We start from the raw sequence: 26,134 nt of genomic DNA on the forward strand, positions 1-26,134 counted from the left end.
ATGAGAGACAACGCACGCGTTTGATCCAAGGCAAGGAGGAGAAATGCTAGCTTTATACCTTGAGGCGAGACGAGCGTAGCTCGAGATACTTGGCGCAGACAAGGCATGCTCCGAGCCGCGGCGAGGAGAGAGTAGTAGGAAGCATCCTCAAGTAAGCCGAAGGATTCAACAAAGAAAGTACATATACGTCTTGAGAGAGCAATAGCTCAGCAACCAAAATGCAAAGTCTGTTTCCCGGTACTTTGCGCACTTGATTGCCCCCAAAAGTTATTCGGGCAACTGGGAGCTGTAGGCTCGATGCATTTTCCGCTACCTTAGTCTTGGCGGCCGTGGGGCCTCTTGACCTCCCCTTTTGTTGTCGGCACTTCATGATTGGATGATTTCATGTTCGCGGCGCCACGTTTGTCGATTGCCCCCTGCACCGACCCCGCCGTTGCCGTCATGGCCAGTGCGCTTTCCTGACAGCACCGGCTACCCGAGCTCGATATTTCAGCTCTCCAGCTGGGTTGTGCTCATCCTCGAGCATCCAATGACGCCAAATCTTTGTCAGTAGCGGCAGCGACCTGGCAGGCAGGTACCCGCAACGCCTGTCTAAGCAAGAAGAAGTACTGTCAGCTCTGGTACATTTCAATAACAACGAAGCAGTGGAGGAATCGGACAGCAGGCGCACAGCGGCGGAGCATGCTCCGAAGGACGAACATGTAGACACACAGATAGGCGGCCTCGAATGCTACACACCTACTGCACCATTATATAATGAATCAGGCAAGGAAGGGGGGGGGGGGGGGGGGGGGGGCATGGTTGCTGGACATCGCAGTCCAAAACCCGCAATTCGTAATGTTTGCAAACGACTAATAAATCGAGTATGTATATCCAGAGATTGCTCTCATTCCCCTCTGTTTGTATGAAACAATGGCCTATGTATATTAGCCTTTGACCTCTCGAGTCGTCGTGCTCGCAATTTTGCAAGTCCAGCGAAGTGCAAGGCCACACCCACAGAATGCGCAACAGTACAGTGCATGTAAGCTAGGTAGGTATGTATCCCAGGGAATAAAAGCCTAGCCTGCCAACATGTAGCCTGCATCTCCATACCTATAAGGTATGAGGGCGTAGTTGTAAAGATTGAGAGGACTTCTGTTCTATCCGTCACATACTCAACGGATGCCCATCGCCTCGCGCCCTTGAAACTGGAGATGAAGCGCAGCGCCCTTTGATGGTCAGGTTCATGCTGATCGGGACAAAGGCGGCAATTGAGGGCTCAGACAGGAGAGAGCTGCGCCAAGCCCAGTTGCAAAGCCAGAGCACATCGGCCGCGTCATGACTTTGGTGCATTCGAGTCCGATTCATTTGTCCCGGTATAGGTGGGTTGATCAAACTAAAATAACTCCAATAATCTACGCTTTGTCATACTCTTACTACCAGTGTAAAAATCGTCAATGTACTCGAATTTTGTGCAATGGCTGCTGTGAGACAAATCATTCTTTCCCTCCCTTTTCACCTCTGTTTTACTTCTCTTTGATTCGTACTCCTCCTTGACCCTTGTTTTTTTATCTTGATCTCGAAATAAGCGACTCCGCGAATGAAACAATGATTTTGCCACGTACATAGGAGGGGTTAACTTCTCAACTGCAGCAAACCCGTCAAGTTGGCAGGCAATTACGAGTTGAGGACCAATCACGACTAGAAAGCTGAAGGTGAATCGAAAAGCCAGGAAGAAAGTACCGTCAAGTTTCCGTTGATCAAAAACCTAAAGCTTCGTGGCAGTGGCTCGGGGCAGAATAGCCCGAGACAATCAAGTACTTGCGTGGAAAAATAGGTATTTCGGAGAAGTTGTCGATTCGCTCAGCATTTGCAGAAAAATTCGCAAAGCTAATCTGCACCTTGTCAGGCATTTGCCCATGTTGTCCATATGATAAGATATCTTGCCTGCGTTCGCCTGAACATCCACATTTGGGACGCGGAGAGGCAACCAAAATGCAGTCCTCTACAGGCAGGCGCTGGGCTGAGCTTTTCAAGTTGCCTCGTCAGATTTAGCCCTCATCATCGCCGATTTCGTGCAATGCGGGATGCCTCCAACTGGGCTCTCCGCGGCCCATCCTTGCCTTTGGCCATTTAGTTGCTCGCGCACAGATGCCGCGCAGCAACTGGCTTCTCTTTTTTCTGACCAAGGCACATTGGACGACGAGTATTGACTACGTGTTGAGCGATACAGGTTTAGCAAGTCACGCAGAATGGTACTTTTAGAGCCGCCACAACCACCTTTACAGTCCACTCCGAGGCGACTCCACAACCCAAGTAGGAAATGAACTCTAATTTTATTGCAGAAGCTTATTACATCCCCAGCAGTCCTCTCTTTGTGTACCTATCTTACTCTATGGACTCAAACATGCATTATTGACCTAAATCAGACAAGTTACAAATGAAGTGTGCAAGCATCGTCTTCAGGTGGCCTTTTGCTCGTTTCCTGAGTCGAAACGCTGGTGGAAAGCATGCAGCTTCGCCAGTATGCGGGCCTTTGCCGCAGCTTCAACTTCCGCTGCAGACTGAGAAGAGCCGCTACATCCCAACGGGCGAGGGTGTTCAGGGTCATCAAGGAAGCGACCGATGGCGTCGCTTGGATTGGCGTCGCTTGGATTGGTACTGCCATTGCTGGCATCGGAATGGCTTGTGCCACTGCGTTGTCAATGGATCAGCGCCGAGCGTTCATGAAGCCAGCAGTCTGATTTGAAGTGCCTCACGAAGGTAAGGCGGCCCGAGGAAGCCTTCAAGTACATTAGAGGACCTACTTATTACTACCATCGTAGACCGCATTGGTAGAGGAGTATGACATGCTGCAACCGTGATGCCTTGCGGGCTCCAAGCAAGGTACCTTTACTGATCTTCAACAACGACACCCGCCTGGGCACCTTAGGTAGGTATGGTTCCTAGATATGGAGCAGATATAGAGGGAAGTACAAAGCGAATAACGCAAGGCGTTAGGCTCCCGTCGGATGGTTGGATTGAGAGAAGAACGATGGCATGCGAGAAATAGGTAGTGAAACAGGTCTATGATGATATGTAGGATAAGCATCGGCCTTTTATAGATATGGGTGAGTGGCCTTGGGAATGCGCCGTATTGACGGTACGAGTCCCTTACGAACAAGGAGTCGCTTACGAACAAGCTATCTTCAACTTTCTGGCTCTGATCCGTGATCAATGGTCTCGACCGGGCTCGACCTTTGCTCACTCCGCCTAGGCCGGCTGCCACCTGCATGGAGCGTGATCTGTGATCGGGAGGCTCGAACGGGCTCGACCTCGACCTGCCGGCTTCCACACGCATAGTACATGCACGTCCAGATCCTACGGGCAGGTTTCCCAGAGGTATCACTTCTCAGTCCCAAGTAGTGATACCTTGTTTTCACCTACGAAGCTCACTCACGCACTGCCTATCTCTCTATAACAATTGGCAGAAGAATTAAAAGACTACTCAATTCCCGCACTTTATAAGCGAAAAATACTTATATACACCTCATAGTTGTGATCTTCTCATAACGCTCTTGCATTAACCGTTGATGTAGCTGTACTAGCGCACAAGCGCGGAACACTTGATCTAGGTACCAAGAGAGGTACGACAGGTACTTACTAGGTCGAAGACTGCTTGAACTCGCTTGATTAGCTCCGTTCTGAAGATTAAGGCGTGGCTGATTGGAAGCTTCATGCATGAACGCAAGGCGGGGCATCCCGACAAAGCAATACCTAGACGAGAAAGGCAACCGTCCTCCTCGTAATAGCGTCCGTTTGGCCGTCTTATCCTGACCCAATGTCTTTGTCCGTGCCTCCCTTACTAACTGCGTACGAGTAAGCATTTAAGGTCCGCCGCCAAGAGAATTCGGGGATGGGGCTGAAGGAAGCACCAATAAAAGCGATACGTATCGGTCCGCGGTTTCTTCGGCATGTCAAGTCGGGCCACGGAGCGGCCTGGTCCGGGCCGGGTCGGACTTATGCACCAAGGGAAAAAAAAAAGAAGGAAAAAAAAAAAACAAAAAAAAAAGAAGAAAGAGAAACAAAAAGAGGTGCACACCCTGTGGCGGCACTAGAAGCAGGATAATGATGCTGACGAGGGCAATGCGAGGTGATTGTTGAGGAAAGCTTGGCCCTGTGCCGGGCGTGAGCGACTCTAGAGCCACCGTATAGCCCCCTGGTCAGTGCGACTGTAGGAAAGATCTGTCAGTTCTCGAGTATCAGGCCCATGTGGTTGGTTGGCATGACTTGAGCCTCAGAGTACCTGAGTACAACGTATCTGTAGGACCTGAGGGTGTATCAACTTCCTGATGCGCTGCCGACAGATGAATGACTAAATACCTGCACCTTGATGTCATTTGTCTTGCAGTTGCACTTTTGGATCGCGTCTGAGGAAAATACGACCTAATTACCTCAGATATCCAGTTGCGGATCCTCTATTTTGAGAAAAAGAAGGGAGAAGGGAGTAAAGAAGTTTCGTCTCTGATATGTACCTTACCATTGTTACTCGGTAAACTGTACCTGCGCCTTGACAAAAGAGCTATGCGCTGAGACATCACCCAAAATGGAAACCACCTGGGCAAAATGTAGGGCGAAGCAGAAGGGCTATACCTATATGGCAGTATTCTGGTACAATTGGTGGGTATACATACGTAATGCAATCCTGGCTTGAGCTTGGTGAGGTGAATGTGCCTGTACAGCTTGTGAGGGTGTATCCGTATTACTGGTAAAGGCGGTTTCTCTCCCAGGTTTGCATTGATTGTCGTGGGTAGTGTCCAAAGGTTCAAATAGTTGCTGCCTTTCGAACCTCGCCCTGAGATAGCAAACATGAACAAAGCCCGACGATACGCCCAAATTAGCGACAACGACTCGATCAGAGAAAAAACGGCGGTTCGTTTAGGTGTGAATGCTGCGTCACGCCCTCCATATCGTGGCCCCAAGTGCAGGGGTCAGCCATGGAGCCTCCAAGCGTTTGACACGCCTCATCCAATCAGCAGATACACAGCCTCTGAACTCCATGAAGGTGCCTGTGAGCGGCCGGCTTGCAAATGTTGTGCTACAACGCCGATGAAAGAAGCACACGCGTTCTAGGTATGGCGTGGATGTCCTCTGACGTGTACATGGTTCGCAAATACTCAAAAGCAAGAGCTCCTGTAGCACCGCGACAGGGACTGCAGCGCGCTCGAGGCACGTGCTAGAATTGTAGGGAGGCGTCGGCGTGCTTGAGAGGGCCGCCAAGGATGTTACGTGTTGCACGGGTATGGCGTTCGAGTCTTGGGGGGCGCAGAGATGGTGCAAGGCATGGCAGCATATGCCACTTGCTGTCCCTCATTTTGGCCACAGGCTGTCCATGGAGCCGCAAACTCATGAACAATGTTGAGTGTTTGCGAAGATGGCGCCGTAGTATACGATGCGATTGCGTGCAGTCGGTCGTCTAGGACCTATGTCGAGGCAGGGGAGGTGTAAGGGGACAGGGATGTGGGGTGTGCAAGCATGAGTCACTTTTACCACTCTTCACTTCGTATTGCTGCCGGAGATCGAGAGTTTGGCCAAATGACAGCAGGCCAAAGTCTCCGGTTTGCTTGCTCCCTGCAGTTCAAAGCCGACAACTCGCATTCTCACGACGATCTGCCACTCTATTGATAGTCACATCACCGGCATTGCTTTTTGAGACCTTTTCTGGGTACCTGACCCGTGACATCCAACTACTGCAGCGGAGACAAACCGCCATCCATCTGAGGCTATACTCTCCATAAGTGGCTGGCGGCACTCTCCTCTGTCCACCCCTGTCAAGCTACCCTGATGGACAGCGTACTACCTAGGACTTTAGGACTCGAGTACTACTCGTAGAGATCAAAGTTTGCGAGCTTTTTTTACGTGATGTAGTTCTTTCATGCAAGGGGGTGGGCGTACTCGGTTTGTGTCACTGGCGTGGATGGCCTCAAGGTACAAGCCCATAGACCAAGAATAGCTCTTACAGAGACGCCTACCTCAAAATACTACGATAATGCGTTGTGATCATGGTTTGCACTTGAGCCGAATTGTTTGCCAAGTACATCAAGCTGCGCCGACACTCCGATGAACAGCTCTCCGACTTTGGCCGCTCCCTGCTCGTATGCATGAACGACAGCTACTAGAGCCGCGCACATGATTTGCATGATCTTGCGACGGAGAAATAGGTTAAGCGTGCATGACATCGACTGGGGCATTGTGCCTCTAAGATCGCCTGCATGGGAGCATCAGTGGGCTCGGAGATCTAGCGGAGGAATAGAGGGGCTGTGCCTGCGGGTATTGTGGGTTTAGCCAGGGGCTATGCTCCCCTGCTTCGGGATACAAGCCTCTAACCATGCAAGAAAGACGTGCAGACGTAGGGTAAAAACGACAACTGTTTTTTGGACAATGTATACATGTTACATTCGTCGTAAACGGCCTGGGTTTGACGAGAGCAGCATGCTGACAGTAGACTTTGGGCTTGTCTTACGATACCAGCTATGGCGGGATACACTAACTCTTTGGCGGGTGAAGAAAGCTACCTAATCGCGAAGAGTCCATGGAGAGGATATAATGCAGAATTGCGGAGACGATGGCAGGAATAAGTTGGGGGAGTGGAGGAAAAATCCATACTTCTCGTATTCAGGGGCATTCGGAGATTCCTTTGTTCAGGAAGACGGCAACACTCGTTTTGTCGGAGGCAAGACCACGTCTCTGGCTTGTGTTCATTTGTCCCTGGTTATGTTAGCACTGATAGGTTGCATTTGCATGATATACTGATCCCCCTGGGTCGTCGAGAGAAGTTCAGAGCCTTTTCACTTCTGGCGAGATAATGTCAGGGGCTTACTTTTCCCCCCGATTTTTTCTTTGTCTCTCTCTCTCTCTCTTTTTTCTTTTCATTCTCTCATTCTCTTTATCTAGTTGATTCGTTATACTTTTAATTCTATTCTCCCCCTTTATTGCTAATAATACTCTTTATAGTGTACGTGTTTCGCATTCTTCGCCCGTTGCGGGGTGCTAATGGGGGATCTGTAGCATCCGCTAGCAGGTTCGAGGCTGCATGCCGTAAAACAGACGGTCATCTATAATATTCAAACAATCCATTTTCTCACCAATTTCTTTGAGCCAAATGCGTGTTGATATAGGTTAATGTTGGTCCATGATGTTGGCGCGTTTCTTCTGAAGAATTCCAGTGCGAACAAAAGATTGTCGCTGAGACCAACAGTGAGCATCAACGCACCAAAATCGGGCCCACTTCCCTTTTTCGCGCTCTGATTAAGCTTCAACTTAGGCGAGAAACGGCGCCGGCTGTTCCCGCTGCTAATTATAGTCACTATGGGGCCTCTGTCTATTGTTGCAAGTCTGCGTTGATGTTTGAACTGCCCGACTTACCTGTGTTGATGGGAGACTGGGACCGCTGGGCTGAGCTCAAAGGTCTACAGGTGCGTCTTCAGTACAGCGCCTGAGATGACAGTATGTGTTACGCGACAGGCCTTGTATTTCGGGGCGCGTCATTTTCTTCGCACGAGGTGATGTATCAGCGAGTCATGCAGAAACGTCGACCGAATAAGGGTTCGGGTGCAGAAACTTTAAGAAATATTAGTGTATTAATCTATCTAATCTATCTACTTGACGAAAGACGTCCCGCGGACACAGAAGTCGCCATAGGCGTGTCCAAAAAGTCACCTCAAATACCCATCAATCCAATACCCATCAGGCCAATATCCATCACTCCATTTTCCATCACTCCATTTTCCATCACTCCATTTTCCATCACTCCATTTTCCATCACCCCAATCCAACACTTCTATATCCATTATCTCCATTATCCAAGCTCTTATACACCCGTCATTTCCTACTTTCGGCCTGTAGCAGAGGTACCGCCGTGAGCAAACTCGGCACCAAAGGCGCGGAGACGCTCCTGCATGCGCTGCTCAGCTTCAGCCTCGCTCTGTGCCTGTCCGAGACCAGGCGGCGGCCGTTCGTCGCTGCCCTGCAGGAAGCGGTTCAGGCTGTATGACGGATCGCGGGGGATTCGGATGGCGCCGTGGCTGCCGGCGTCGCGGGGGGGTTGCCGCCTGTGGGAGCCGCCACTGCGACATCAGATGTTAGCGAAGGGAACGCAAGCATTTGATGGAAGAAGGATGCAACGCAAGAATGCAACCGAGATGTGGGGATGACATCTATATAAGCATCGGGGCATAGGTGTAGTCCACCAAAGTAAAACGTACCTTCCGGCAATACTGCCATCGTAGACTGCGCCAGTGGATGAAGTAGGCATTTTCGGTGATGCAGATTCGAAAAAGGGTGAGCTTTTGATGGTTGATGATTGTAAAAGGTATGGTAGAGGGATTGATGGAAGTGTGAGTGTTTGATGAGGAGCAGGAAAGAGAAAAGGCAGGATTATCGTGGATATTTATATGTGTCTACCTTGCCTACTCACCCCGAATGACGCCTCAAATGTTTGCAAACTTCTAACTTTGACCAAACCGTAGACCGCTCGTCTTCTTCTTTGAAGTCATCTTCTGGAGAAAACACCACTAGTGCTGCACGTCAGGAGTGCTGGGGAGCCACCCCCCCAGACGCGGGGCGTACGAGCTCAAAGTGACATCGGCGCGAACATGAGGCTTTGTATGCCCGTACTCATGTAGAAGCGCGTCGTTCGTCATCTGCTACAGCCATTCTCGAGTTTGCTAGTTTGCCAAAACTTGCATGCAGGACTACCTCCCTTTCCTTGGACCGTTCAGGCAGCGCGAGTCCGCCCACGCACGTACGGAAGTTGGAGACCGCATCGCGGTAGGTCTTGGCGGGCGGCAGGCCTCCGAACGCCTTGAAAGTGCTACTACAGGTAGGACACAGAAAGCAGGTACTGGTCTAAAAGAACGCCGCAAAAGGGATGGGCGTGGGCGGCCACCTCATGTGCTGCAGGCACAAATTTAGGCCTAGCTTATAGCTAAGTACCGAGTAACCATATGAGAACAAACATGAAGACTTCTTAATGTGTTTTGATAAAGATACATGCCCCCCTGCCTTTGACCGCCCCTACTGCCGCTCAGCCGCTCATAGTTCGCGCGGAGAAAAGAGACCGGCTGCCAGCTATCTAAATACACGCCCACTCAGGCACAGCTTCGTTGTACGCTACCCGACGTCTACACACCCCACCTACTGCGTTTTGCAGCAGGCGACAATCGGCTTTAGCAACGAGACCTTCATCCGGCATGGCGGGTCCGATGGAGGATAAATTTGCATGCGTTACATAGGTGGCATAAGCCAGGGGAATCTGATAGCCTAGCCATGCGGGATGGGTCTACAGACATTCTGATTTGGTCCTCAAAATCCTCTGAAAGTAGGTGAGATGGTAAGAGGAGGTCGCACAAAATGCTAACTGGCTCTTGAATCAAACCGGTGAGACATGTAGCATGAGTAGCGCCAATACATATAGTAGCCTCATTTACGTATACCATACTAGGTAATAAGGCTGTTGGCTGACCGGCGAACCGGTCAAGCAAGTGGAATACTCTGCATGTAAGAACCGCAAAATGCAGGTATAGAGCCCTCATATCAGTAAGGCCAATGGTTTGATTCGGGGAGCCGGCTCCAAGGCTTGTAGCCGGAGCGCATGGTACTACCTGAATATCGCTGCAACATGCATCGAACATTTGGCTCTTCGCTGACTCGGTTCTGCACTGAATCACAAAGCCTTCCGACGCCGCATGTAGGTATTATATCCCTGCTTTGATTCGGCAGTTTTCACGACTGTCTCCGCACACTCTCTTTGCATATGCAGCCACGCCTGTCTCTGGCATTAGTCGCTCAGTCAAGAGACAGGAACAATAACAATAAAGTGCTACCCGCTGAGGGCTTATTAAGTACTTGATCAGAGCTGTCATGTCAGTGGAAACACCGCATATGCCTTGAGAGCATGCCATTGGTGATGACTTATATCGGTATATCGCAGCCTGCAGAAAGGGCTCTGATAGTAGATTGAAAGAAGAAGAAGAGTGGATACACAGGAGGAAACGAAAACGTGAAAAAAGAGAAAAGGAAAAAAAATAAAAACATACAACAGCCGGTGTTCGCTGGTGGTCACCCACCCAACTACTAATCTGCCGGTTAGTGGCTTATCTATGGGGGAGCAGACGGGACCCCGAGTTTTCCACTACCTATGGTCGTATGTGCTAGAGAATGGCACTCCGTCATCTCAAGAATACGGGGGAGGCAAGGAAGGGTTCCATCTCCTCGCGAAGTGCCTGCTTTGCGGTTGATGAAACAAAACAGAACAGGGCCATAGTTGTAATGAGTCTCTCCGACGTCTATGACGGAATCACGAGCAGTTTCAGAGATGCTTTACATTTGCAGGTTGAGAAAGTATCTACGACTTGTTGGCAAAATGGTTCACTGGGAAACGCTGGCCAAGTCTCAAATCAATGCAAAGTAGTATTGATCATGTGTGGTTGCCATCTGAACATACTCAAGTCGTACTCCTACAGACACTCATTGCTTGACCACACGACATAAACACAACCTTACCCTCTCTGTGTCGACGTCACAGCCGAATATTGGCCACCATCCTCGACAAACCATCGTCTTCGCCGTATGGATACAACCATGGCGCCACTATATCCAGCACATCCTCGTGGGGGTAATAAAACGTAGAGTGGCTCGCAGGCTCGCAGAAGTGATCGTAAGCGCGGGCCGAGTTGAACCTGGCATCAAACTCAGAGAGCTTGGCGCGCATACGCTCCCTCGCTACGGAGGCACTCAAGGGTCGTTTGTATCCGAGAGGTCTCTGGCGTTCGGAAATGTAGCGGCGGATGACAAAGGGTGGATGACGACCACAGGTAAAGGTGGCGCCGTTGACTCTGATTTCTGCAAAGGTAGGTCTAAATACGACGTGATTAGTTTCCAGTATGATTAGACTTGGAAGAGGAGAGGAACATGTGTGTGCTTCGGATCCTCCACCACCGCACAACAGGGCAAAGCATTTGATAGTGTTTGCGTCCAATATGATGTTGGAAAGAAGAAGAAGAAGATGGCAGAGATGGCAGAGTGATACTCACGCGGCGTTGTCACCGACAACATTGGATGCGCGAGGCGTGTGGGAGTCGGTGGCTCCTGGAGTATTCAGGCCATTGGGAGAGGAGGAGGCCATGGCCGGGGCTGAGGCTTGATGAAATGGGACGATACGAGACTGAGCAGACAGTGGCTACTATAACAATGATGGCTGTTCAGTGGTAACAACAATGATAGTCAGAGAGGGAACAGACTGGGCCTTTTATATTTTTTCTCATGTGGTAAGTTGGCAGGAACCGTTGCCGTGCATCCGCCATAGAGTCAAAAGCATAGAGGTAGGAGATGAGAGGGAAACCCTAGCGCCGCTTATGACCTACGATTCATTGTGACTGCCCGGGGTGCTTCCCGCAACCTGCATAGGGGGTGCCGAAGAGTGTGCGCTGCCTTGCGGAAGAACATGGCCGTGACAGAAGCCACAAGAACCACTGTATCTTGCAAGTACACTTTGCTCCTCGCATATGTGCTAGTAGAATGTATACCTACCAAGGTAGGCGAGGAGAGTTGAGGACAGTAGGTAGGTATATGGAGACAACAACAGCAGAGGAACAGCTTGAGAACCAGAATGTACGTGGGCTCTACCTTGGTTGTAACTGTGTAATTGTGTAATCATGTAATCGTGTGGTGGTAATTCTGTCTTGGCGCCCTAGGTAGCCAAGAGTTACGACCTAGAAAACCAGGATCAGCCAGGCTGGGATTCAAGTCTGTCTAGGTAGCTGAGGCAGGGAAGGCACCCCGCAACGGCTCGCGGCCTGAGGGGGGGGGATTCACCAGATTCCGATCCAAGCCAATCATGACTGACTAGGTTACCTTGCTCTGCGGCCCAGCTTTAGCTCGTTCCGCAGCTCTCAGGAGGCAACGGCTGTGAAGGATCAGGGCCCCTGCGGAAGCACCCTGGCTTCCGGCTGTTGAGTGCAATAGTACACAGTATGCATGAGATCTTACCGAGGAGAGTTTTAAGCTTTCAAGCGAGCCGATGCGTGTTGCTCCACCTGCATGCCCCCCCCCCCCCCCCCCCCCTGGCCTTTGCTTGACCAGGGGTGATACCTGCATAATGCAACGACATACGAAGTACCTCCCTGCAAGTCAGTACATGTATCAGCAGGCAATGGACACAAAGGCTCTTGTGATGATGGAAGAAATCACGTTCCCATACCAATCGACAGATATCTCATCAAAGTCTACAGACACTCAATAGGCTACCAACTGTAGTCAACATGGCAACTTTGGCATTATCAACGATCACATCAAATAACGCTGCACACCGACTTCTTCGAGATCTTCTGCACCAAAGCATCCCTATCGCGGAACCTCTGCGGAAATTTGGCCAAGTCAGCCGCCTTCATCAACCCCCGCGCTTTGGAAGCCTCTCCCAAGCTCTCCGTCCTCGACAACTTCCCGCCGCCGCCCGCCGCCCCGACAATGAGTCCCAGCATGGCAAAAGGCGCAGACGTCGGATCCTTGATGATGTCTGCAATGGTGACAGCCGTGTTCCCGGCCTCGCTGACGAGCAGCGCTATGCGAGCCAGTGCCGTCGCGCTGCCGACCAGCGGACCCAAGGCCTCGCCGACAAAGGGTAGCGCCATGAAGACAAAGGTGAGGATCTTGAAGATGAGCTCGCGCTTCTTCTCCTCCATGACGCGCTCGCCAATGTCCTTGATGTCTTTCATGCTGTCTATAGATTCGGCCAGCTGCAGTACAGGCATTGCAAAGGCCACGATGGCGTCGAACTCCGGGACCTGAACGGTGGCGTCCTGGAAAATGTCAAGGGCCACGTCGACAATGGTTGCCAGGAGTGTTTCCTGCAGCGCCGTGATGTTGGTCCAGGAGCTCTCAATCATCTCCTTTGGGTTGGCCACCACGATGTCGTCGTCCGAGGCCTTGACCGGCACGTTGAGCCGGCGCCGGAAGATGCGGTGGCAGACGGGCATGTTCCCGTTTCCGTAGGGCCGCCGGGGCATGTCCTCGGCCTGGGCCGCGCAGTCATAATTCTTGCCCCTGTCGCGCCAGGCGATCCAGTCCCTGTCAATCCCCAGCGTCGCGGCCACGTCGTCGTAAAAGCCCTCCTCGTCCGTCAGCTCATACTCGACGCTGAATGACTCTTCCAGCTCCCAAAAGTGCGGCACGCCCGTGCAGGGATCGGTGCCGCTCCTGCTACCAGCCTCCCAGTGACAGGTAAAGAATTGGTTGCCAGGCCCGTCGCCGAAGCGCATGTAGTCGTCCAGCTTGGGGTCTACGAGCTCCTTGATCCATTCCTCGTAGTACTTGAACTTGTCATCATAGTCGTGGGAGTTGTCGTCGAAGAGGGAGAGGCTGTCGATGAGCATGTCGTAGAGCGTTTCCAGAGTAAAGTAGCTCAGGCACCGCTCGTTGAAGTTGTCGATGACATTGGCAATGCCTTCGAGGGTCCCAGGGTTGTCCTCCTCCAGACAGCCATAATCCGTACCGTCGCCGTCCTCGTCCTCGTCGTCATAAAGGGGCGCACCACTCGCATCGGTACCTTTGCCCGTGTCCTCAGTTGCAAAAGTCTCGAGGTCAATGGCCCAGTCCGAGGAGCCGGCGAAGTTGAGCAACTGGATCCATTTGATGCGCTCTGCTTTGAGTCCTCCGTCCATATAGGCGACCCAGTCGACTGCCCCGTTGTTGCCATATTCAAGGATGTTGGAGGCGGAATCTCCATCGATATAACTGTTCACGATGGAGTAGTTTCCATGCTTGTTAATGATCTCGGTAATCTCGGCATTCGAAATGTACCCAGCCGTCCCAGTGCAGCGCCCTTTGTACGCTTTGGAGTCGAGCTTTCCGCCGAGAAACGTACACATGGGCTCCGAGCAGTTTTGGTCTGCCATACGGAAGCTTCTACCGTAACTTGTTACACCAACGGCAATCTTTGTGGACTTGACACCAGCCTTGGTAAGCATGGCGAGGGCGTTGTAGGTCTCCGTCTTGTTGACGTGGGAGCGAAGGCAGTTGCCGCCTTCGCAGCTGGGAATGGCCCATTTGTTTTCCACATCTATTGGATATTGTAAGTAAGTAGATGACATGTTGTGCGGTGCAAAACAAAACGTACCCCATTGGCCGTGGAGATCATATGTCATGTAGATGAAATAGTCGACATATTTGGCCATGTCCTTGACGGGATATGACTGCAAATACCAAAAGGAAGCGGGAATGGCAATCGATATACTCTTATCCTTTGAAAGCCTGGATCTAAGGAGGGAGAGAAAGTCGAGATAGTTGTCCCCCTCGCTAGCACTTCCAGGAGGGACGTCTGGAATATCAGGTGCCTGTTCAACCCGGCGTCAGCATATACTCATTGCCATGTAGTTGGAGAGATCAACCTACACCTGGATATTCCCAATCGAAATCAAACCCATCAATGTTTTCCTAAGTAGAACAGTCAGTCCCTGAAAACCTTAACAAAAGGGTATACGGACCATGATACATACCCTCTTCATAAAGTTGACCAAGTTGTTCACAAAAGTCCCCCTGTACGCTGACGTAGTTGCCTGGCGAAATCTCTGGAACGTATCCGACCCCGTAGAAAAATCCCAGCCTCCAAACGAAAGCACCTTTTTGTAGTCGCCCTCCTTCCACGCATTAAACTCAATATCATAGTTGGAGATATCGACGTCAAACTTGTCTGTGACTGTTGCAAAGGCAAAGTGCACGTGTGTGAAATTGTTCTTGGGGATGCTCCTAGGATGCATTGCTAGGCAGTCGCGGTCGTAGCTGAACGCCTCGTAGTAGCCGATTCTCTTGAATGAAGCTGGGGCTTCGTCATTGTTCACTACGTCTGAGCCGCAGTGCGAGATGCAGCCGTTTGTGCCGGGCTTGGCTGTTCCTGGGGCTCCCGTGTCTGCCGGAGAGGGAACACAGAAGTCATCTGTCGTGCCGCAGAACCCCCAGACGTTGCAACAAGCGTTGAGAGGGCACGGATTCAAATCCGCAAGAGAGGTGCCGTCTGTTGGCTTCTTCGTGCCGGGGACTTGGGGTCCGCAGGTAGCATCGGCGACTGAAGAGGGCATCGGAGGATCTCCTGTGCTTAAGCAGATGAGCTGTCCGGCCTGGAGATGCGCACAGCCAGCCCAACCCCAGGTTTTCTTGTTGAACGACTCAATGTTGGCTTGTGTGATGCCGAAGGAGCTTGCGATGGAGAAGCACCCATCCCCTGAGGCGACCTTGTAACTGTGGCAGCTGCCATCCGGGTTCGGCTTGGGGCGCATGTCAGGCAGAGTGCCGGCGCTGCAGCAGTAGTATTGGTTTGGCTTGAGCGTGGAGCAGAAGTTTGCCTGCGGATTGTATTTGGTGAGGTCGGCGCTGGAGATGCCGCAGCGAGTTGCTAGATCGGCACAGCCATCGCCGGACTTGACTTGCTGAGTCTTGCAGTCTGCTCTAGCCTGGAGGCTCCGTGGCCCCTTAGCCCCCAGCGTGGAGTTGCCATGGAGAGGAGTGGCTGTGGTATTCTTGCTGATGGCCGAGACGAGCACATCCATGTCCAGGGCGGCAGATGGCGTTGAGCCGTTGAGGCAAAGGCCGTTTGTCCAGCCCTTTACCGCAGCTTGGGCGACGCCGAGATCAAAGAAGCTCGCAGCCTAGACACCAAATGTCAGAGCTGCCTTTCCAATTTTGCAAACTTGGAAAGCAGTACCACCATGTTGCACTCGATCACGGAACGTTGACAACATCGCAGAGACTGAGGTCTGCGCCACTTCCGCTCCTGAATAGAGACCAACCACGGCAGAGTTTGACTTGGCGAACATGATGGTAGTGCCGCACTGAGAGCCCTTGTGCAAGAACAGCGTGAGATGGCGAGTTGCCGTCAAGACGTCTGTTGCGTTTGGTTTCGCTCCAGAGCCGGGGTGTGACACGCTCCCGTCAACCCCAGGGGTCACGGAAGATTTGATAGTCTTGCCGCCGCAATTGTTCGAAATGGTGAGATTTCCATGGCTAACCCGACTGCCATCGTCTTGCAGCGGAGGAAGAGACTTTGTGTTGTATGTCTCCTGCCCAGTGGACACGCAGGCTCGAATGGTGAGGATAGTTTGAGGGTCGTCGACCAAGGCTTGTACGTTGACATCAAAGATGATGGGTAGGTGACACGTCTTGAGCTCCCTCAGATGGTGGACGTTTGTCCAGTTGGACGGGTCTGGACCAGCGTCATTGCAAAGGCTAGGACAGTCTTCTGCGTACTGGCCGTTGTAGGTAGTTCTGATAGCGCCACACAGGAAGGCGAGGCGGCTGAGGGCGGCCCAGAGGGCAATTGAGCGCCGCATTGGAGATACACTTTACTATAGAATATCCGAGGCCGAGGCTGGTTGAGGGGAGAGACCCAGCAAGAAGATGAAGAACGAATTGCTTTCATTATAGTACCTCGGGTGGTAGACTGCCTCTTGGCTCTCGAGGGCTTCGTTCCGCGAGTCTCGGCTCCTGGAAGCCGATACATCCCTGTCTGTCGTCTCGCTTCGTCCGTTGGGTCTCTTCCAGAGCCTCGACTCTTGGCACTTTGTGCTGTCGATAAGAATTGCAAGCAATATCGGTAATTTTGCCACCCGGAAGTTCATCCGGTGAACATTTAACCACTCGAGAAGATTGGCTACTGCCTCGAGGGGTAGATATGGCCCCCGCCCTACGTGCAACACCATACGGCCGCATTGCGGCTCCTCGCAGGGGAACTTTGTTTCTATGGCCGGTTCCGACAAGCTTAACTCGATACTTTGTTTTAGCCATAAAATCTTCACACCATATGCAGGGACCACTTGTTGTTGTTGTTGGTTCTTTGTGGAGAGGTGGATCGTTGCAGGGATCACGAGTCCCCGGACCAACACGCTCGGAATCACCCTTTTGGGCATCTCTTGAACTTCCGTTAAGCTCTTTTGTCTGGCCGAGTCGAGATAAATTTGATGTTACCTAAAACTCACACATGCTCGTCATCAACTCCGTCTGCATAGGAAAAGGCGTCTATTATCTACGTTACCAGGCTGTTCCTTTGCCATTCTTCCTTTCGTCTTGGTGTCCTCAACTTTCACCAATCATTGCCGATCATCAGACTTCTTACCTTGCCTCACCTGCACCCAGGACACTTCCAAGCACGATGCCTGGCAGTCCGCTCAAGACTCCGGTCTTTCTGAACAATGGCGAGTTCTTCATGGAACAGTCCAATGTCATCCAGATGAACTGGCCAAATGTGTCTGACGCATTTACCAAGCCCGTGGCCATGGCCTCTGCCAGCTTCTCTGGCTGGGATTGGACTCGACCGTGGCCAGGAGGTGACGTTGTCGACGGCCATTCTGTGCATCTCACAGTTGCTCCAGAAGTCCTCACAGACCCGGCGGTTGTGGTGGATGCGACGACGGTGCTGTCCTCGTTGACCTTTGGCATTCCCGACAGCATGATGTCCGGCGGAAAGGCGCTTCCCATGGACCCTTCGTGGTACATTTGCCGCCACGTGTTTATCACGACGAAGCCTGAGGCAAAGAAGTCGGCTGATGGGGGCGAAAGCTGTGGCTTTCTCGAGCAGGCCTGTCTGGACGACCTCACGACACTCTTAGCCAGCGGCTGGGGCACAGCGGATAACAACACAATGTGCGCTCAGTTGACTTTTGATCCAATACCCAAGAGCTGCGGTGACTCATTTGGATACGCCCGACAAGATTCTTGGTGTACGTTTCAAGAAGTATCAAAAGAATCATGACAAGTTTTGCTGACGCACATCATAGATGCCGATAACACCGTCATATCCAACTCCGTCCTGGGGCCTCTTGAGACGATTCCCAAGGAGTAGCAGTATAGCTGGCGCATTGGTACCGGATATCACTCCCCCGGCGATGCTATTGCCTATGAAATCGCCGCCAACAGAACCTATCTTGTCGCCATAGCCTGGGGCTATAGTAAGAAGCTTGATGCCAATGCTAGGAAGACACCCAAAGTCACCTGGACCTGCATCTCGTCTGGAGACGCCTATGTGCCGCCTCCTCCGCCACCACCTCCTCCTTCGTCGACTACGACCAAACCGTCTCCCACTCCTACGGAAATACCCAAGACCGATGCCTACTATGACGATTTCACCGCTGGCTTGAGGCAGTGGACCACGTTTGATGGCTCATTCAGCTCAAGTTCCGGAGTGCTCGTTGCAGACTACTCGCTTGGCGGTAAAGCCCTGCTGAAGAGCAGCTACTCCAACTTCACGTTCGAGGCCGACGTTACCTTGACCAACGAATGGGGCAATGCTGGCCTTATCTTCCGGGTCTCGAGCCCTGCAGAAGGCGCAGACGCCTACAAGGGCTACTACGCCGGTATCAGCACGGAGAACAATGTCGTGCTAGGACGTGCATCCAACGACTGGACCCAAATCAGCCTCGTCGACGTCGACATTGCGGCCAACAAGGCCCATCACCTCAAGGTCAAGGTTCGGGAGAACAAAATCGACGTCTACGTCAATGACATGACAAAGGCAAAGATCAGTACAACAGACAGCACTTATGCCAGTGGCATGGACGGCGTGCGTGTCTTTGATACCGGCGCAACGTTTGACAATGTGCAGATCTTTCCGCTGGCCTTCAAAGATGACTTCGTCTCGGGGTCCATGGACAAGTGGATCTCCTACGGAGGAGACTATGCCACCAAGAACGCCGCGCTTGTCGGTCAGGCGTCATCTGGTGGTAAGGCATTGATACGCAATGCGTTGTATACCGATTTTGTTTACGAGGCGGACGTGACCATCTGGGACGAAAGTGGTGATGCTGGTCTCGTCTTCCGGGCTTCTAGCCCGTACGTTGAAACGGACGGCTATTATGGCTATTATGCTGGCTTTGGTAATGGCTACATTGTTTTCGGCCGTTCTGACAACGGCTGGAAGGAGTTGGCCAATGTCAAAGCATCCATCCAACACGGAACGGCTCACCACATCATGGTGCGGGCCAAGGGGAACGCCATATCCATCTTTGTGGATGACATGAATGAGCCAAAAGTTGAGACGGAAGATGGTACATACCTCACGGGCTTGAACGGCGTGAGAGTGTCGGGGACCAAGACGACGTTTGACAATGTTGTCATTTACACTATGTAGGGTGACCTAAAAAAGACAGATGTAGTAAATTGGCATTGTTTATTGAAGCCTCTGGACTATGGTACCTGTATACCTAAGAATTGCAACAATCGCTGTATCAACTGAGTCCCTGTCCCAAGTGCCTGGTAAGCTTATTCCAAGCTTATTCTACCTATAGGCAACCGAAGTGCTGAAACTTCTACCGAGTTCCGCTCAACCGCCGAGCTTGACTTAGAGAACCTTGGCAGCACAGTTCAACGCTCCCGGATTAGGAACTACCCCTTTGCCCCTTTTTTTCTGTTTCTTATCCGTGGCTACATACCGATGAGATTCTAAATCATCCAAGAAGCGTAGGATTAGAGATTGAGCCATGGGCTGTTGGACGACATTCCGTTCTTGAGACGACTTCCCCCTCTCGGAATAGTCGCATGCGTTTCCGTCGTTGGTTGCGCAACCTTTTTTCCACAGCTTCCGCAAACCCTGACAAAGCAGAAACCACACGAAAACCATGCAGCGGCTATCCGAAGCGCCAAGCAATTGTTGGTTGCTATAAATTGCATGCTCGCGATACGGGCTACGACTTGCCATATGCGGGTAGTAGGCCCTTGGGCAGGCCTTGGGAGTGGAACGCAAACGTGCGAATTCGGATTGCTTGTCCACTTTAAGGATAACAACGTGGTTGTGTGACAAGCAGGGTCCCGTTTCCTATGCTACACTGGATGCACGTTGCCTCCTCAGTTACCCATCCAGCAATATGAGCACAGCCTGAAGAAAAGGGGAAAAAAAGAAGCAGATTACAATGGGCCCATGAGACTCAAGATCCCGACGCTCTAGAACTTGACAAAGGTAAATATGTGTTAGGCCGGTCAACGAAAAAGCAAAAGTTCCATGCTTTGCTCCATTTACCTGATTTTCCATAGTCATGCCCGAGCCTTGTGTAAGATTGCCTCCCTTGCGGCTACCGTGAAGCTTTTCTCTGGTATATCGCTTGTCATGACTCCAACAAGAGTGAAGCTTGATCGCCCTAACAACACTTTCAGTTATCCTCGATCTTAACCTTGATTTTTTCGTCTCTGTTCTGACGGTATTGCTGTCTTTGCGACTCAGAGTATCTGGGCGTGAATTCCACCATGCGTCTGCCCGTCCTCTTGCTTCTCTGGCCCTTGGCCCTTTTGTGTCTGTCTGGAGCTCTGGCCAACAAACACTCTGGGAAATACGAACTGATATTATACTGGCGCCTTCGCCAATTCACTATCCAAGGGCTTGGGGAAGGTACAAACATTGTTGCGCCAAAATGCCCTGGGGATTGCACTTTTGAAGACTTCATAAAGACAGTCACTCAGACGGAAAAAGGACAGAAACTCCTGGACTCCAAGGGCAAGCCTATAAAAACCGCCGACGGGAAACCGCTCTTCGAAAGGTTTCCGGATTGGACCAAGATGGATTTCACCCCTTTCAAGACAGATGAGCTGTTCAGCGACCCTGAGGCTGCTGCGAAGGAGATCGACAAAGTTGGTTTTACCGGGCAGTTTATCAGAGACTCACAATTTGGAGCCGAAATGACTTTCGATCAATTAATAGTCAAAATCGAAGAGGTCATTGACGACACCAAAAAAGCGCTCGCCAAGGATGGCATAGACCTGAAAAAAACCTACTTCAAAGAAATAACGGATCTGCTCCCAATTATAGCCAACGCCCGCCGCAAAGGCGGCGCGGCGAGCGTGCTTCAGAAGTTCAAAAACTGGGCGGCTAAGACGGCAAAATTGGAGAATCTAAGGATTGTGATGAAGCCTCCGATCAGTCGCCCACCGTTCGTCTATGAGCAGATAGACTTTGAGGCGACGTACAACGCAAACTCCCAAAAGGTGGGAATACAGGCTTGGAAGGAACAGATCGAAAAATTCGCGGGCACTTTCAACTCAAGCGGCCAGGGCTTGAGTCATGCAGAAGTTGTTCGTTCCCTTGAGGACCTTCATAGAAAGCTGGTGAATGGTTGCAAGTGAAGCACTTGGGAGTGTTTGTCACGAGCTAAGATCAACTCCAAGGGCTTTCTTCTTGCATGTGGGAGAGCATTCATTTGAAAATATGTAGGGACTTGAGGTTGGCTGAATGCCTCGACATGAGCTTTATATAGGACATCAAACTTCTTTTGCTCATCTGAAGAGCGATGTGTATTCAGATGGGTTCTAAAATCGTAAAAGTTGGCCAAGACATCGTTCAGAGCGAGTCATATCCACTGACTTCGAAGAAGTCGTTTCGAGTGCACCCACGCGGTACAGACGGGACCATGCCTACATCTCCATCCACATCACAGTCATCGGTACAAAGCATGAAAAGAATCTTTGGTGCAACTCGCGGCAGCTCCTTTTTGGCCTGCATCACCCAGGGGTTGTCATTGTCGAACAGGTTCTCGTAGTTCTGATGCTTGTTCCTCCTATATACCAACTGCCAATTGTCAAAGGAGTCTTCGATGATCGGATTCCAGGCTGAAGATGGGCCATCCTCGAAGGGTATGCAACTTTCCCAATTCATCTTCGCGCGCACCCATGCAGTTGCCATCATGAGCCAATCCACCTTCTCCCTCCAGGCTTGTACGCGAGACCTGAAGGTGGGTGACAAGACGAGAGAAAATAGCTCGATCATCTCAGTCCTTTTGCGGTTGGAGTTGTTGCTCTCAAAGAGGGCGCGAAATGATCGGATCTTTTGCTCGTCATCGAAGTCTACCAGTTGCGCTGGTGCATCAAGCAGCAGACCAAAAAGGCTCGACGCGACGGCGTGCCTTCTTTTTGCATGAATAGTGATGAAGGCCATGGTAGCGGATATGGAGACTTCTGTAAACGGTCTCGAATACATGTAGGCGTATTCGTTATAAACCACGTTCAAATCTTCGTCGACCAAGCCGTCTTTGAATTTGATAAAAGGGGTGTCGCGCATCATGGAGATGTCTTGCATTTTCAAGTCGAAATCGAAGCAATACTCTGCGGGTACCGATAACGGGACCCCATCGAGCCAATTCCACCCGTCGATGACAAACTCTCGAAGCAAGCATTTATCCAAGTCATAGTCGCCGGAGTCCCAAGCAGCCTCAGGGATAAAGTTGAGATGATATGTGTCCAAACGGGGCTGAATCCAAGTCGGCCCTAGGCTCCAGTTGTAGCCCTGCGAAACCATCTTGCCCCAGCGCATGGCGACTTGTCTGGATTCACGACAGACTGAGGCAATGCGTGGCGGAGCAGCATTCTTGAGAGTTGGCCGCACAGACCAACACTTGTGCTCCTCACGGAGGCGCCGAAGAATGAAGGGATCGTCTCTATGGACAACTCGATGAGGCAGACAGTAGAACCAGATGGCCAAGCGAAGCTCCACAGGTAAGAGTGCAAACTGAGGGAATTCGGTCGGCTGTATCTCCATGGTGGAACGAAAGAGGTTGTCGTTATATTATCTGCTCAGAGTGCGGATGTAAGTGTGTGACGGAAGAGAAAAAGATCATCTACTCGGGACTGGTGGGAAAGCCATCTCTTTATAGGTAGGATTTTGGCAAGATGAGCTGGGTAAGTACTTTTGAGAGCATGACTAAGCTTCCCCTTCCGAATGCAGTCCTTGTTGGTCTATATTCCGCTCAGTTATTAAAGTTGATGTTGGTAGAACACCGCACAGGCAGGGGTCCCTTTCAGCCGATTGGTAGTAGCTCCATGCAGTTCATGAGCGTCAGTTGATGCGTACTAAACGATCTGTAATTACTTCATTACGAGCCATACAGATCCCAAGCATTTTCGTTGATCGTGTTTCATAAATGAGCGTTGCTTTCATGGGCTTTGAAATAGCCTTGTTTCCAATAGAGGCCATAGAGGCCTATCCGAGTACCTATCTAGGCACTACCCAAGATCTTGTACGAAGCGACCCAGCACCTATCAAGGGAACCATATGTACACACTGACCCTGGCTCTCCCGAAATCTCGGATCCAACGAGCCGAGCCGATTCAGCATAAGCTGACTTTGGAGTGACTGTTCCGGCTATAGCACGAAACGCTACTTTGGGGCTGTGAAGACTGGATCGCTTGCAGTCTGTCCAGGATCTAGAGTCTGGATCAGTTGAGGTCATCAAATAAGCGAAGCTGCCGCGCATAAGTATCTGCAAGACTTGAAGGCACCATCTTTCTCTGTCCAATGAGCAAGAATCAATCCTGTTCCATGTGAGCTCTCTTACGGACATTATGTCTACCTCAGTATGAAACACTTATCGCACTTGCTTGATCTCGTGCATCTGGTTTTAACCTAGGTACAGTCGTCCTCCGTTTTACAATCCTAACCCTTGCTTGAGACAGTGGTCAGGTCTATTCTACCGATGATGTCAAAAAGCAGCTTTCTCTAGAAGATTGAGCTCCAAACATCTGAATACAAGCAACTACGACTGATAATAAACAATGACACGAGTCTTGATCCGCACCGGGAGAATCGGATCCAACAACGTGACGCTCTCATCAAGGACCGCCAGTCTTTCAGGTCTCAAACCCATGAGTTCATGTGCCTTTGCGAGGTACAAGATGACACAACTCGTTCCATGGCCGACCGACAGGAACACCTTAATTTCCCGAAACATGGTCCGACTTGAGCCCTTTTACTTGTCCTCTCCATCTCAAAGAGAACTCGATACTCACCCGCCGTCATTGCTTGCCCTCTGCAAGAGAATATACTCGAAATCTTCGGTATCCCTTGTTACAAAGAACTCTTGTTTGCTGGTTGCCGGGTGAACATGAAGGAGCAGCCTAAACTAAATCCGCCTGCGTGTACCCAAAACTCCGTTGACAGTGATATTAAGCAGATCAGGCCGCCACATACAAGTATCAACTCTACACACCCATGCGTTGAGGTAAGTTGGACTTGCATTAGTACATTGTTAACAACGTTAATGTCGAAAGTCAGTCATTTCCCAACTGCCAGCGAATATATCCAGCCAGAAACACACGCATCATGCACGGCCTTGGAGACGTGCGAGGTCCCGTCTACGTTGGGGGTGGCCTGCACACCTGGAATACATTCAGCAGGCCACAGCCTCAAAGCTTCAATCGAAGCACGTTATCCACGCACTTTCCCTCGGAGCGTGCACTCGAGCATTCCCAGTTACGGCAAGTAAGGTATCAAACTGGACGCGGGTACGCCGGGGCCAGGTACCTCATGCAGCTTCCGTAGACAGGCAGTGTACCTGATTCACAAGACACGACCACGTCCGCGCCACAAAACTCAACGTCGTTTAACTTCTGCCTCTGTTGTTCCCTTTCCTTCCCTTACCCAGATAAGGGCCCCTGATGCCCGCATCATCCCCTCCTCTTCTCTTTTCTTCTCTCTCTTCTCTCTCTCTCCTACTCACACCAGTATAGTCGATCGTTCCAAACATCATCACTCTCGTTTCGCGACTCTTCTTCAGCAGAGGCAGACGCCGCTCTTAGCACGCCGTTGACAGGCGAACTATCTTACCCAACTCTCTGCCCGAGCAGCAGTCGGCCTCTGTGGATTTTCTGGGCGCTCTTGTACCGTTTCACCAGCCCACAAACCAACCTAGATTACTCACGTCTCCCTACCTTCACAAGGGACTGGCATCGTGTCTTACAACCTCTCGCATCTTCTTTTCGCTTTGCTCGAGCAGGCATCTCACCTCATCGACCCCTTATCCGATTGCTGTTTTGTGCAGACCGCTGGTCATAATGGCCTCCTCTCCCATCAAGTTCGAGATCCCCAAGGAGTGCCAGACCTTTGCGCTGTTCAATCAGCTTCCGACTGAGCTTCGGCTGCAGATATGGACCGCCAGCTTCTCAACCCCTGGAATAAGCTTCGTCAAGCTTGAGTGTGTCGGCCGCAACTGGCGATGGCTGTCGGCGGCCAGACGATACCCACTGGGATTTGGCGATCTAGACTCCTCCAGGGAGCACCAAGAGGTGGACGAGATAGCTGTCGAGGTCAGGAATGAAACCAAGCCTAAGCGGCTGGTATCTATGCGCCTCGTCCCCTCGGTTGCAGACCCAAAGGCCGACTTTTCCAACTTTCACGACCTCAACAAGCAGCTCAGGCTGCTCAGCATGACTTGCGGAGAGTCCCGCGACTTGGTGGACCGCCTCCTGGACAAGAATGGCGCCGTTCGCATGAGCAACAGCAAGCTGCTGGCTTTTCCCGGCTCGAGCGATATCCTGTTTCTCGAGTATCTCTCGCCCGACCTCTTCCAATGTCGAGGCAACTACGATGTCAACCCCAACTGCCCCAATCTGAATAACATCCGGCGAGTGGCTATGCGGTACTGCCACCGATGGCATAAGAAAGACTCTCTGACGTGCTGGCAATGTGGGCTTCTTCATAAGGCGGAAGAGAGCATTGCCTATCCGAGGCACCTGTACCAGTTTCTCGCGAGGCACTTGCCCAATCTGGAGGAGTTCTACTTTGTGGACTACCTGCTTGTGCGCAAGGAGACGCCTCCTGATGTTGCTTTTGGTAAGTTTGATTTCAGACGAGCGTCGTTGCTCTGATGGATCGTAGCCACTCACACATGGACAGAGAGCTGGTCACCCCCCAAGTACAAGTGCGGCCCCCGAACATACTACGAAGCAGACGACGAGACCTGGAACATCAAGCCAGAGTTTCTTCACTTGAAAAACTGGCTGCAGGATCACTTCATCCGCTACTCCAAGACCAGCCAACTGAGCCGGCACAGCAACCCCGAAAAGGTGCGATTTGGCGTGTTGGCATGCGAGGCGGATATCGTCGCGCCAGTGTCGCTCACGGCACAACCTATGCTGCCGGCTCCCAAGGGTCGCAACAAGCGTTTGCTTTGCGAATATCATGCGCTGCGCCAACAACGACGACAGGTGCTTCGCCGCAGGTCTCAGACGCCGCTGCCGGTGGATTCGCGCGTGGTGGCGGCCAACGTGCCGTTTGTCTTTGGCGACCCGGACAATTCGTTTGACTTTACCTTTGAGGTGGACTGGAGGCGAGTGTGAAGGGGCAATGCTATCAGTAGATGGAGCTGTAGGATGATGT

The 26,134-nt window shown here is 51.4% G+C and overlaps 6 protein-coding genes and 1 pseudogene across 7 annotated transcripts; 3 read left to right on the forward strand and 4 right to left on the reverse strand.

The window, feature by feature from the left end:
* Nucleotides 1-6,887: 6,887 nt before the first annotated feature.
* Nucleotides 6,888-8,272, reverse strand: TRIREDRAFT_108344 (uncharacterized protein; the record flags this gene model as incomplete). The annotated part of the gene is made up of 6 exons (XM_006966121.1): nucleotides 6,888-6,908; nucleotides 7,104-7,308; nucleotides 7,384-7,427; nucleotides 7,518-7,578; nucleotides 7,851-8,084; nucleotides 8,223-8,272. 6 exons carry the CDS (start codon nucleotides 8,270-8,272, stop codon nucleotides 6,888-6,890), a joined length of 615 nt encoding a protein of 204 aa, XP_006966183.1.
* A 1,844-nt stretch (nucleotides 8,273-10,116) lies between these two features.
* TRIREDRAFT_108345 (uncharacterized protein) lies at nucleotides 10,117-11,143 on the reverse strand (the record flags this gene model as incomplete). The annotated part of the gene is made up of 3 exons (XM_006966122.1): nucleotides 10,117-10,304; nucleotides 10,573-10,874; nucleotides 11,052-11,143. 3 exons carry the CDS (start codon nucleotides 11,141-11,143, stop codon nucleotides 10,117-10,119), a joined length of 582 nt encoding a protein of 193 aa, XP_006966184.1.
* Nucleotides 11,144-12,309: 1,166 nt separating this feature from the next.
* Nucleotides 12,310-16,337, reverse strand: chi18-8 (annotated as a pseudogene; the record flags this gene model as incomplete). Its single annotated transcript has 4 exons — nucleotides 12,310-14,074; nucleotides 14,132-14,348; nucleotides 14,407-14,448; nucleotides 14,511-16,337. Coding segments are annotated over 4 exons (3,851 nt in total), but the record flags the coding sequence as incomplete, so codon positions are not given.
* Nucleotides 16,338-17,155: 818 nt separating this feature from the next.
* TRIREDRAFT_108348 (uncharacterized protein) lies at nucleotides 17,156-19,129 on the forward strand (the record flags this gene model as incomplete). Its single annotated transcript, XM_006965990.1, has 2 exons — nucleotides 17,156-17,723; nucleotides 17,940-19,129. 2 exons carry the CDS (start codon nucleotides 17,156-17,158, stop codon nucleotides 19,127-19,129), a joined length of 1,758 nt encoding a protein of 585 aa, XP_006966052.1.
* Nucleotides 19,130-20,238: 1,109 nt separating this feature from the next.
* On the forward strand, nucleotides 20,239-21,111 carry TRIREDRAFT_108349 (uncharacterized protein; the record flags this gene model as incomplete). Its single annotated transcript, XM_006965991.1, has 1 exon — nucleotides 20,239-21,111. The coding sequence occupies one exon, from the start codon at nucleotides 20,239-20,241 to the stop codon at nucleotides 21,109-21,111; it is 873 nt and encodes a 290-aa protein (XP_006966053.1).
* Nucleotides 21,112-21,418: 307 nt separating this feature from the next.
* Nucleotides 21,419-22,522, reverse strand: TRIREDRAFT_29993 (uncharacterized protein; the record flags this gene model as incomplete). The annotated part of the gene is made up of 1 exon (XM_006965869.1): nucleotides 21,419-22,522. A coding segment is annotated over one exon (1,104 nt), but the record flags the coding sequence as incomplete, so codon positions are not given.
* Nucleotides 22,523-24,810: 2,288 nt separating this feature from the next.
* Nucleotides 24,811-26,094, forward strand: TRIREDRAFT_63290 (uncharacterized protein; the record flags this gene model as incomplete). Its single annotated transcript, XM_006965992.1, has 2 exons — nucleotides 24,811-25,588; nucleotides 25,634-26,094. 2 exons carry the CDS (start codon nucleotides 24,811-24,813, stop codon nucleotides 26,092-26,094), a joined length of 1,239 nt encoding a protein of 412 aa, XP_006966054.1.
* Nucleotides 26,095-26,134: the final 40 nt, after the last annotated feature.

The sequence above is a fragment of the Trichoderma reesei genome (assembly GCF_000167675.1).
Source record: "Trichoderma reesei QM6a unplaced genomic scaffold TRIREscaffold_11, whole genome shotgun sequence".
Classification (NCBI taxonomy): Eukaryota; Fungi; Ascomycota; class Sordariomycetes; order Hypocreales; family Hypocreaceae; genus Trichoderma; species Trichoderma reesei.